This window comes from Epinephelus lanceolatus, chromosome 9, assembly GCF_041903045.1.
Source record: "Epinephelus lanceolatus isolate andai-2023 chromosome 9, ASM4190304v1, whole genome shotgun sequence".
NCBI classification, from domain to species: Eukaryota; Metazoa; Chordata; class Actinopteri; order Perciformes; family Serranidae; genus Epinephelus; species Epinephelus lanceolatus.
The window spans coordinates 44,586,785-44,599,692 of NC_135742.1; the positions used below are offsets into that span (position 1 = coordinate 44,586,785).

General features: G+C 39.5%; 1 protein-coding gene across 3 annotated transcripts in view; it reads right to left on the minus strand.

Moving 5' to 3' along the window:
- fkbp15b (FKBP prolyl isomerase family member 15b) overlaps positions 1-10,037 on the minus strand; it is a 66,071-nt gene extending 56,034 nt beyond the window's left edge. For all 3 annotated transcript variants that reach the window (XM_033619241.2, XM_033619243.2, XM_033619240.2), the window contains exons 1-5: positions 9,866-10,037; positions 2,020-2,123; positions 1,853-1,931; positions 1,525-1,594; positions 1,363-1,437 (exon numbers count right to left, since the gene is read on the minus strand). In XM_033619241.2, coding sequence (XP_033475132.1) covers positions 1,363-1,437; positions 1,525-1,594; positions 1,853-1,931; positions 2,020-2,123; positions 9,866-9,915 — 378 coding nt within the window. In that variant the 5' untranslated portion in view covers positions 9,916-10,037. The remainder of the gene's footprint in view (positions 1-1,362; positions 1,438-1,524; positions 1,595-1,852; positions 1,932-2,019; positions 2,124-9,865) is intronic.
- Between the last annotated feature and the right edge of the window lie 2,871 nt (positions 10,038-12,908).

The following is a 12,908-nucleotide window of genomic DNA, read 5'->3' on the forward strand; positions in this document are numbered from 1 at the left end:
ATGCTTTGCAAAGTATCGGATCGGACTCTGTATCAGACTCGGTTTCAAAATAAAGGACTCGTATCCAGACGTTGTGCTAGACTTTTTCGTCGCTGGTCATTTTGACCGGCAAGGTCATAAAAATCTGGTCATAATCTATTTTACCGGTCATTTTAATTTTCATTTTTAAATGATAATAAAGATATTCAAAGACATTTAGTTTTCATTCGTTCGTTTTTAATAAATCCAACAAGCAAGTTATAAAGTGTGCATTAATAAGGACATGAACGAAAAGATGAACAGACATCCACACGCCCGTGCCATTAGGCTTCGCCCTGGACACACCGGACGGCACTAACGCGTCTGGTGTGTCCAGGGCGTTATGTAGTTATGCCTGTAGGCTCGGTGACACAAAATTAAAATTGTACTTGAAGTGATTAGGGTATTGAAAAATGTGTTTGGTTATGCACTGTTGTGTTTTTTTAAATTATAAACACGGTATTTTCTCCTCACGTTCCACAGTGCGTGCTATTTATTTTGAAAATTGGCCGGATTCTCTTGTCTTTTCTGTGCCCGAGTTCCTGTTTGGTACGATCCACTCTATCCAGCTTGACAGAAGCGCTCATGGCTCGCATGAAAAATAGACCAGACGCCAAACTGAAGCGCTGCCTCTGCGGGCGCTCCGCTCTGCTCAGCAGCCTGTTTGGACAGTCAGATAGGGCGCCGATTGAAAACTGCCTCCGCTGCTGGGCGCTGTACTTCGGTTCCGCGTCCAGTGTGTCCGGGGCGTTATGTCAACAACGCAACATGAAGCAGATGAATGACTTTTTCTCTGCAGTGTGATAACGGCAGCCACTTAAACCACTGACTGTGCACTCCGCCGCCAAGTGGGCAGGGGTGGTAATTGCAACTGGTCAAAATGACTGACGGCCTTCAGATTTTCCGGTCATTGTTGTAAAAAAACGGTCAATGACCGAGAATATCCGGTTAATGCGACCCCTGCTCGTATCGGATCGGATGCAAAAAAAATGTGCTCGGGACACCCCTAGTCAACACAGAACACTTTATATTAAGAATCTAGGATTACCGCTCCACAGCTGTATGCCTCTACGCACCAGTCAAGTTTCTCCTACAGTTTACATCCATGTCTGTGGAAACATGGATGCGTCACACATACCTGGTGGTCTTGAGATATTGTATACAAGAAAATGAGACAGACGGACAGGCAACTGAAAACATTACCAGCCACGGTTATCACTGGCGCAGACGCATAAAGTATTATTCAAAGATTCCCCACCACGCGCAAAGTCCCTTTACTGTGATACTCTAATGCATCACATTATCTGTCTATATGGATTCAACATCCTTTAGATCTCCACTCACCGTAAAAACAAATCCCACATGAATCTTGGCTGTGGTCACTTGTTTTTGTTGGCTCAAGTACAGAAGCAGCTTGTACTGCAGAGAACAGAAGGTGCATTATTCATAAAAATCAAAAGTCACACCAATAATCTCAAACAAGTGACCAATTAGCAAACCTCCAACCTCTTTTGTTGTGCGGTTGCCCAGTATGGCTGCTCCCAGCTTTCCCTGCTTCACATACTGTCCGTTAATACTGTTCATGGGACAAAGTGGCAGAAAAGCTTTTCACTCGACTTGAGTTAAGATGATTTGGGGAGTTGTGACTTAATTTATAAAGTTTATCACGGAAATAACATTATAATTAGTTTTGGAAAACAAATCTTGTGGGGAGTGATTAGTTGTAGCCCACAGACTTTTTATCTTCAAAATATACATGAAAAAAGCTGAAATATTCCTAAACACTTCATGCTATATTAAAATGGTTTTAAAACATTAAAAACTGGGTCCTCACTATCTGAACGCTTGAACTGCTGTAGCAAATAACACTGCAGGAGCTCCGGGTGGTGGAGCTGGTTTCTGGGTGGCTGGTGCTGTGAACGGACAAAAGACAAACTGAGTTTAGCGTCCAAGTCATGGCTGAATCTGAAGTCACTCATGTCTCATTTGTGACTGTCTTACCTGAATTGGAGCTCTTTCTGGGCTGTTTGGGTGCTGTGTACTGGAACGACTCGTTCCCCTGACTGCCTTCCTGGTCTAGTCCAAACAGGGAGGCTAACTTCGCCCTGCAAGGAGAACAAGTGTAAAGATCATCTTGACATGGTTGTGTGCCATGCAATTAAATGTATGATTCACTCTGAGGTTACACTCGTAGAAAAATGTGCTGGTCTCGAAAGTAAGATATGGCCCGTCATGCAGCACTGACTGTGCAGTCAGGCTGATTCCTACTAACAGGGGTAAAGCTGCTCATACATGCCTTTCATCTTCATTTCAGGGGTTACTTTAAACACCTGCTATACTTAACAGCTCTTAACATTTTAATCCACATGAAAGTTCAACAGTCAGGTACACAATGGACAACATTATGAGCATTCTATTTAAATAGTTAAAAAACTGCAGGGCTGTATCTATTATTCAGTCTTTTTTTCAAACCCAAAGTTTGAAAAAACTTATTTGTCAAGAAAAAGAAATCTTACTTCTTACCAGCTTTATCTGGAGCTTTCTACCTTCCTAACTTAAAAAAATATCCTGAAGTTCATTCTAGCTCTTGAAAGCAGTCGTTTACAAAAATCTTTTCAACTCAACTAACTGACTGACTCACAACTCGAGCTTTCAACACCATCTCTTGGTCTTTCTTAGTAAATGAAGTCTGCTCAGTTGGCATTGAAGCTGCTATAGCTGCATGACAATTGAGCAAACTCCATTCGCTGAGGAAGACAGAAAACAAGTATGAAAGTTCATTCTTGGCCTTAGAAAGTTCTTTGCCAAATAAATATCAACTCAGCATACACACGCTCCATTCTACCCTCACTGGTGAACAAGATCCTGAGAAACTTGAACTCCTTTACTGAGCCAGAAGGCAAAGCTTTCGATTTACTGGTCCGTCTATGCCCCAACCCTCATCTATGAGCTATGGGTAATGACCAAAAGAATGAGATTGCTGGTACAAGCAGCCGAAACAAGTTTTCTCCGAAGGGTGGCTGGGCTCAGCCTTACAGATAGGGCAAGGAGCTCGGACATCCAGAGACAGCTCGGAGTAGAGCTGCTGCTCCTTCACGTCAAAAGGGGCCAGTTGTGATGGTTCCAACATCTGATCAGAGTGCTTACTGGACGCATCCAGTTAGAGGTGTTACGGGAACGTCCAACTGGTAGGAGGCCCCAGAGCAGACCCAGAACACCCTGAGGGATTATATATCTCATCTCGCCTGAAAACGCCTCAGGATCCCAAGGAGGAGCTGGAAAGCGTTGCTGAGGAGCAGGGCATCTGGCATACTTTGCTCAGCCTGCTGCCCCTGCAACATGGCTCCGGAAGTGGTTAAAAACTGATGGATGGATCAGTGTCCACATACTAGTTTTTCTTTCTTTTTTTCTTTTCTTAAAGTTGCTCCGCATCATAGAGCATCGAGATTCCTGGGTCATCCCAATTTTCATGTCATTTGCACTGATATAAAGAAACAAAGAAGCAGCAAATCCTTATGCGAGTTGTGTTACATTTCTGGTTGACAAATGGCGTAATTAATCAAACATCAAAACTACTGGTGATTACTTTTCTAATGATCAACAAAGCAACAAAAACTGTACTGCAGAAACAATCAACCATTACTACATCATTACATACTGCAATATCATTACAAAGACCACCTCAATAATAGGCACCAAGCTTATTTTTCCAACAGTCTGGATCAAACCTGCGAAGCTCCACCAACATTTCTGTTAAGTTTCTGTGCTTTCATAACGGCACATGCCTTGGAAAACTGCTCAGCTGTTCAGGTACTGACCCGTGGAACTCCTTCCACTGGTAATCATTGGTATCTCCCAGAACAGACATGTTGAATGCTATGAGGCCCTCATCTCCAATGTTAAGGAAGTGGGATGAGAGGGGACAGTCTGTCTGCATGTGTAAACCAGTCTCCCAGTGTACGTTCCAGCACTCAGTCCCAGGCTACCCCTGATCTTTAGTTCCCCGGTGCAGTCACACCACTGTGGTAGATTCAACAGCATAGCAAAAGGAAAAGAAGAGCTCTGACTTAGAGCTGGGGCTCTACTGGGCAAAGATAGGCTCTGGCAAAAGGCTTCACCTTACTCCTCTAACAGGCAGCATGTGATAGGAATTAGCTGCCGTAACACTCCTCCCTCTAGAACATGCCCTAAACTGACTGCTTATTCCATCAGCTCAAACACACTGTGTTGCTATTACACAATGGTCATACAGTGGCAGGGAGCACAAAATGGTTGTCAGTCTGAGAATGTGGCAGAGCTGTAAGTGAATGCCTCATAATTGAGTGGCAAGGTATATTAATAGTAAGTGAGTCTGTCGTTAAAAAAAATAAATAAAGGGCTATGGGTTGGGTTTGTCTGCATAACAGGAACAAGTTGGCTAAGTGGCTTAACATGAGCGTGAAATCAAATTTCATAGCAGATCTGAATACAGCATGAGAGGCGTCATTCATTAGGGTTAGGCGATAATACGGTAATAAGGTATCCCGCGGTATCTAAAAATGTCACGATACGATTTTGATTCAATTCGATTCAGGAGCCTGCGATCGATATGACGCAATATCATATGCCCATCTAACACAATCATTTACATCAACTCACAAAAACAACTAGAATATGATTTGACCATTTTATTTCTGAGCTCTGTTTGTTGTTTGAGCGGAGGCGTGCTTGCCCAGAAATGGTGACACAGACGTGCTATGTGAATTTCAAAATAAATGTGTATCTTTAAGATGTATGTTTTCTGTCAAATAGTAGTTTATAATGTAGTGTTGCATGGTATACCGGTACTAAAATAGTACTGCGGTACTAGAGTATTCCAAACGGTACTATACTGCATTCGGAAAATACCGGTACTTTTAAACTGATTCAATTCATTAATTTAGTTAATTTATTTTACTCAATTATGCACACAAATGCCTTTCTTGTTCCTATTGGAGTGGTGTGTATGACAACACCTGTATCAACATTCGCAGCTGGCGCATGTGAAAAAAGACAAGAGAAAGTCTGCCTCGCAAAGGGAGACAACACGAGACAACACAAACTTGGTGGAACATTTGAGTTACCAAACCGTGACGTCCGTACCGAGGTACTTACCGAACCATGATTTTTTTGGTACCGTTACACCCCTACTATTTATTGTTCTAAAGGTTTGTATCCAAAAGGACTTTTCCTTAGGAAAAGTACCGAAGAGTATCGAAAAGTATTGAAATTCATATTGGTATTGGTACCGAAACAAAGATTTTGGTATCGTGACAACACTACTATAATGTTTTTCTTATAACTGCCCTTAACTGTGTCGGCACATTTGATAAAGTTTTTGGTTGTGACGTCGTCATGTGACAGCTCGGACGCGAGAAAGAGAAGAAAAGATGGCAAGCCGCACATCAAGTGAGTTGGTCCCAAAAAAAAAAAAAAAAAAAAACACAACTTCACAACTTCTGCAAGCAGCAGCAGCAGGTCCAGTGTCCATCAGAGTGGAGGAGGGAGAAGCGCAACCTGAACCACCGGAAAAAACAGATGACTCTGGGCCGTCACCTTCAAAGAAAAGCCGATGCAGTGGCAGGTCCGCTCGGCACCATACAGGAGCGAGCAGGAGCAGACATAACTGCCTGTTGTCGCGAGCCTGTTATTCAGGGAGACGGAGACCTCCTTCTCAGGTGGAAATGTGATGGAGCCAGGTGTTTTCCTCTGATGTTGAGGGCTGCTCGAAAGTAGGCCTACCTGTGCGTTTGTGCCACAAGCTCTCCATCAGAGCGGTGTGTCAGCACCGCGGCCAAAGTTGTCAATCCACTACGTGCCCTGCTCCAGCTGGAAAAAGTAAACATGCTGGTTTTTCTGGCGAAAAACCTTGAACAGTTTTGAAGCATAGGATGCTGCTATAGTTATCATTATACTTTGTTTTTATTTCATTTTCAATGAGGAGTAGCCTGTTCTGATGGAAAAAAACAGTTTGGACTTGGAGAGGGTGAACATTTCAAACTAAAGGTAGGCTCTAAAAATAAACCAACAGACTTTACCCATCGCGGTCTGAGGATACGCTGTATAGCACACATTTTCGCTATTGCCTTTGTTGTGTACTGTTATTTTTTTATTATTTGATAAGCCTATAAGTATTGGATGTTATAGGACTGTGTTTTAATTTAATGATTTGTGTCGCTTACTGTACTGGAAGTGGACTGTAGCCCACAGACAATTTGTTGTTATTTCATTCTGTTTGGTTGACTGCTGCATTTGCACTTTTATAAATATTTGTTAATAAAAGTTGTTAATGTTATACATGTTTTGTTGTTATTTTTCAGTATTCTTAGGCCTATGTAATGTTTGTTATTCTGTTTCTGAACGGTATAGGCACAAGCCGACATTTTGGCGACTCCCTCTGAGCCCTTTAAAGTAATTTTTAATTAGTCACGGTAATACCGTATACCCCGGGAAAATGTGGGGAAGGTTTAACGGTAACAAAATTTGGATACTGCCCAACTCTATCATTCATAAAACAAAACAAAAAAATAGTTGCAGTTGTGTGTGTGTCTGCCAATCAGTCCCTTACAGTTTACATCCATGTCTGTCCAGACTCACATGTAGCCATGAAAGAAGACAATTATGGATGTTGCTGCAAAGAAGCTGCACATTCTAACACATGGATTCTTAACACATCTTCCCCGGGGCAGCACAGAAGATCTATACAATCAGCACAACTTGAAGATTAGTGTTACCAATTCAGTATCTGACCAAATGTCTTCCCTTCTCTTCCTGAGATACGACGCTGAGTAATGGCCAGAAAAGTGTTTTTTTTTTATATATGTTTTTATTCAAAACCTTTTTTATTGAAATTCTTTAGTATTGGGCTGTCGGTGGCTTAGTGGATAGAGCAGGTGCCCCATGTACAAGGCTGTTGCCGCAGCGGCCTGGGTTCGACTCCAGCTTATGGTCCTTTGCTGCATGTCACTCCCTCTCTCTCTCTCCCCCCTTCATGCTTATTTGTCCTATCAATTATAGGCAAAATATACCCCCAAAATATATTTTTTTATTAAAAAAAAAAGAAATTATGAGTTATATATAAAAAGTGCAGTGCTAAAAGGTAATTGCAGGAATATGAGATAAGCTTAAACAGCTGCTAGCATCACTGTATCCAAAGAAACATGGATTGAGAAAACATCACGGTGGCAAAAGAAAAAAACAGAAAAATTTAAAAACAATGCTCATGACCTTAAGGGCAAAAATTATTGCTAACTGTTTTAAGTGAAATATGACCAAGCTGACCGTTTTTGTTTTCTGTGTAGGTTCTATGTATTGTAAGGGGGGGTTTGTGTGGTTTTTTCCCTGCTGCACTACTATTACATTACACTGTCATTCACAAGTGCTTTAACATTATTGTCAATTTGCATGTTAAAAATCAATAAATACAATTAATTAAAAAAAAAAAAAATCATCCCTCCCCAGTCACCCTCAGTGTACTAGACATATTTTGAGCTCACTGTCACACCCAGTCTGCACTAAGTGAGTGAATAATGTGCAGCGTAGTTAAGCTGCACATAAAAGTCAAGCCGTTACAGGGTCTGAAACACTTTTACATAAGTACCCCACACTTTTTGGAATTTCCCATGTGATTGCTTTCCCAAGTGATTATCTCATTTTCTAAAGTTTTAAGCAGGACGTGATGTCTTCCAGCTATTGTGTGTGAATGTTTTTGCAAAACATAATGATGTCACAGTGAGTTGACCTTTGACATTTTGGACTCAAAATATCATCCCTTCATCTTTTTATCCTCTTAGACATTTGTGTGAACGTTTGTCATAATTAGCCAATGAATTCTTAAGTTGACCAAAACCTGTTTTTAAGGACACAGTGATTTTTGACCTTCGCACTTCATACTTGAGTCCAAGTGGACATTTGTGCCAAATTTACGGAAACTCCCTCAAGGCCTTCTTGAGATTTCATGTTCACGGTAATGGGACTGATGCAAAAACACTAAACATGATGCCTTGCATAAAGAAAAATACTTGGCTGCATGAACAGACAGCACCATTGGCGGAGATATGAAGGCATGTGATAACTCAGACCAGCGGTGGGACCATCAGAGATGCAGTCCATATGCAATCAGTGGATGGATCTAATATAACTTGCTATCATACTTGATGATCCAGGCAATGCTTAGTTTGTTAGAGCCGTTATCTTCATAACTCTGCTGATGAAAATACTTTGAACCTGCTAACTCTTACACGGTAAAACTAGTCGACAAATGAGCTACCTCTCAGCTTTCCCTGAGGCCTGTTCTACGAAGCCAGTTCAACTTAACCAGGATATCTTTTCATTATGTGGTTCAACTAAACCTTACCGTCTGGATAACTGGTACTACAAAGCTGGTTATCAACTAGGTCAGTCAACTCTGGGTTTTCCTATCCAGCCACAAGTGAATTGATGTGAAAGATGTGGGGGTGTTCATTACAATCGTCATTATCACAACCATGAATGAAGTAGACTGCTTTATATGATATGAAACGTTACCAAAACTGTCTGCGACTATGAGACAGTAAAATGTCAATGCGGTGGTATGTAAATGATACTCTGAAATCGTATAATGGAAATGTAAAAATATTGAAAATGCTATCCAAAAAGTTACTGTTGGCCAAGTCTTAAATTACGTGTAGGTAACACTAAGCTGTAAGTGACATTAGTATAGAATGTTTTGCTATTTAGTTGGATGACGATGAATATGTCACATCAATATGTCACATAAAAACACTTTAACGTAATGCCAGACTATTTCTGCTACTGAGGTAAAGGGTGGAAAAATAGCCTAGTTAATGACTAATGAGGTCTATCTCACCTAAATGTTGCTTTTCATTTTCTAATAAAATAATATATTTTTTCCCCAGTTCTAACGACACAGGTGTCTCAATATTTTGAGCTGCAGTGTTGGAGTCAGAGTGTAAAAATAGCAATACTATCACTGGGACTAAAATAAACTCTGCATGAATTAAGATACAGCTAAAATCATGTGTTCAGTGTTGTAACGCTCTCGCTGTTTGTTAGAACTTCTGTTATATTATATTATAAAAGCCCGTGGAAATAGTTCTGAAACAATGAAATGACCTACACTTACTACTGACCTCTAACAATATATAGGCGTATCTTTTTTAACCTGAGACTTTCATCCAGGATACTTTTTTCCTCACTGATCTAATTGGACAGCCGTCGGGGTGTTGACAAGCTGTGATAGCATACTCTACAGTCAATCCACTACTGAAAACCCAGAGTTAACCCTAAAGTTACCCCGCTAACTCCAAATCCTGCTTCGTAGTACAGGCCTCTACACTGTTCCGCTCTCCAATTTAGAGATTATAAAGTCTCATCTATAGGCCTATCTGTCATTAGCAGTGTAATGAGGATTAATTTATACATTATTATTATATATCTGAGAGGCCTTTGACTATTAGAGGTCATTTCCTAATTCGGCACGAACATGTTCTCCTGAAAGAATTTTATACAAAATCTCATCTTTCTGAGGTGGTTCACCGTGCTTCTCTTGGTGGAGGTAAAACTATCAACACAACAAAAACTATTTTGAAACATTTCATGAAATATTTCTTTCATGGTGAAAATTGTAAGCCAAATGAGAGAACAATTTTAAAAGAATCGCGTGCTTCGAGTTATTCTTTCTAATGTTATTACTAACCAACAAGGTCGCAAGAAATAGCCAAATTTCAGATTATGTTACCGAGAGCAGTTACCCCTCCTGGCTAAATCATGGTAAGCTAGTTAGCTTACAGGCTAAGAGCATTAGCTTGATGGAAACAAACAAACTCACCCTCCTGTAGGCGACAAGAAGTCTCCGTCTTCATCGTCTCCGCCGAACATCTTTTGTGTCTGAAGCTTTTTCTTATTATGTCAAAAAGGGCACAAATGAATTTTCAATTACTGCATGGCTAGTTTGTTGAGAAGTGACTTCCCTTTCCTGTTTGTAGTGGAATCAGCTGACTTTTCACCTGATCTAAATTCAGTTAGCTCCTGCTGCCACTGGAGGGCGCCAAAGACTATTACAGAGTTACAAATCTATGAGATTTGAGTTACAGTTCAGAGGAAGAAGGCAGCATGAGTTGACAGGGCTGCTCAGTCATTAGATATGCACACTGACTTTCAAGGGATGTTGCCCTGCAGTCAACCCTGATCTTTGACCTCACAGAAGGGTTTAGAGGAGGAGGTCATTTCTTAATATAGAATAATCTCATAAATGTGGCATAACTGGCATAAACAGAAACAAAAAAAAAGACTAATAAACAAATTCTGTTGGAAATCACATTTGGAAGAACATGCCTCGTAAGTTGTGTATTCAAAATTCAACATAAAATCTATCAACTGAATCCTTTCATCTCAACATGCGTGGATGTAGACAGCACCTGCTGTTTCTTCAATATTTATTTTAGTATAGTTTTAGTAGAATCATTCTCATGTTTTTAATGACACTATGTTACTCACATTATGTGACGAGTTGGTTTGTTATTTTTGTTTTCAGTCATGTATCTATTTACCTTTTTACTTATTGTAATACTTTTTTAAAATGTAATTATTACTGAACTGCATTTCATATATAGTTTAGAATTATTAAAATCAATAATGAACACTTCAAAATTTTAGTGTTAAAAATGTAATCAGCACTCTTAATTTTCTTGTGCATTTGTTTTTTATCTGATATCATATGTCATAAGTTTCATGAATAAAGTTTTGCTTCAAAAAAGAAAAATAAAAGGAAAAAGAATTAAGTTTTAAATCAAGAATAAATAAGTGTTTCATTATTAGACTGAGGTGAAAGTGGAACCTATATTCCAAACATAATGAAAAGACAGTCATCCTTGTCATCGTGTTAACAAGTGCTAAATAAATTTATCAGTGGAAAAAGACCAACCCTGAACTCAGAGGCATAAATATAGACAGTGCAGGTAGTGCGGTTGCACTGGGGCCTGTGAGGTGGAGGGGCCCATAGAGAGAGTGGGCCCTCCAACAATGTGTTGGGTGGAGAATAGGCCCTTATGAGTGATTGCCACCTTGAAAATACGCCTGTGTTCAAAGAAGAACTCTCATTAAATTAAAAACAGTGCTATTTGCTGTACCACTATAAGCATTGTTGTCCCCCATGTTGTTGTTTATTTGCACATTCAATATTCACTCTGCACTAAATATGTTCACTTTAATCCATTGCTCACTTTTTATCCACTGCTCATTATTATTATTATTATTATTATTATTATTATTATTATTATTATTATTATTTATTGCTGTTTCTTGTATTTTTTGTACTTTTTTCTGCATGCCTAGTTTTTAAGTTTTTAAATATTGAAATCTTTAATTTGACTCTTTACCCTTGACTGCTGTAACACTGGAATTTCTCAATTGTGGGATCAATAAAGGTGTATCTTATCTCTTATCTTAAATGGCCTTGAAAAGGCCAAACCCATTTCTGTCATGTTTATTTTTTTTATTTGTAAAACAGTCAATAGCATCTATCATATACTTAGAAATTAAATTAATAATTTCTTAATTTTTTATTTTCTTTGGTATTTTTTGTTATATACAAATATGCAGTAATGATTGCTGGGTAATATGTATGTTGATGTTGTCTAATGTCACGTTTCTGATCATGTGACAAGACATTATGTGCTCAATAGCGTGGACTGGGGCCCATCGTAACAACCTTATGCCACTGCCTGAACTCCCCAGAAAGCCCCTGGATATAAGGATATGATAGAGCATCAGTGTAAAATAAAATTACATGCAGTTGGATAGACAGATGTGTCTCAACCCCAATTCCACTCCAGTAAGATTATTTTATTCATGGTTATCTTTAAAAATGTGCAGTGAAGTCCATCAGCACCAATCTGGCAAAATCAAGGATCAAATTTTACCAAACGGAAGTATTTCTTAATGAGTGCATGGCATGTAATATTTTGTATGATGTAGCACAGAATGTGTTGACCAACCTATTATCAAATGTTTTCCTATCCTAACTGCAAAAATAGATCTCATTACATTTCCATAAACACAGCCATATTTCCTACAATGTTAATTCAGTCTAAGGCTCAGGCCTTCCTTCTTTGCCAAGTTCATTAAAAGAGCTACATTGTCTGGCTGAACTCCAAATAGCATTTTGATCTGTCGTAACATTCTGTCAGTTCAATCAGGCAACACACAGATCTATCCGATGTGTGATGTGAGCTGTACTGTGCAAGTTGTTGATGTATGACTTGGATTCACCTCCCCTCCCCGTCAGTCCATCCAATCCATCAATTTGTCCCATCAATCCATCAGTCTGATATTTCCCCTCCAGGCTGCTCCTAAATGAATCCCAATCATCTGTTTTATTATAATATGTTCTTGTCCTTGACTCTACGAATCGGTTGGCATGCAGACTAAATACAGCTGTTGGTGCTGGCTGTGGCGTCATTATAATTTGTTTTTTCTCTGTCGTAATTACATTCTGTACAACTGATAACATGAACTACACTTCATTATTTTCCAACAGCCTTAGAGTGTATGTACCACTCATTCATCTTTAGTCCTGCTAACAGCATGGCTTTAAGGATGGCAATGTAAATCTGTTGACTGGCCATTTTGGTCCAGACTCAAATGTCTCAGCAACTACTGGATGGATTTCCATGAAATTTGATTCAGATATTCATGGTGCCCAGAGGATGAATCCACATGACTGTGGCAATTTGCTGACTTTTCCTCTAATGCCACCATGAGGTTCAGTAGAGTCCAAAAATCTCAAATTTTACTTTGAACTTCAGAACTATCTGCTTCACAACAACATACCAACTTAAGGCTCATTTACACTCTCTTTATGTACAAAATAG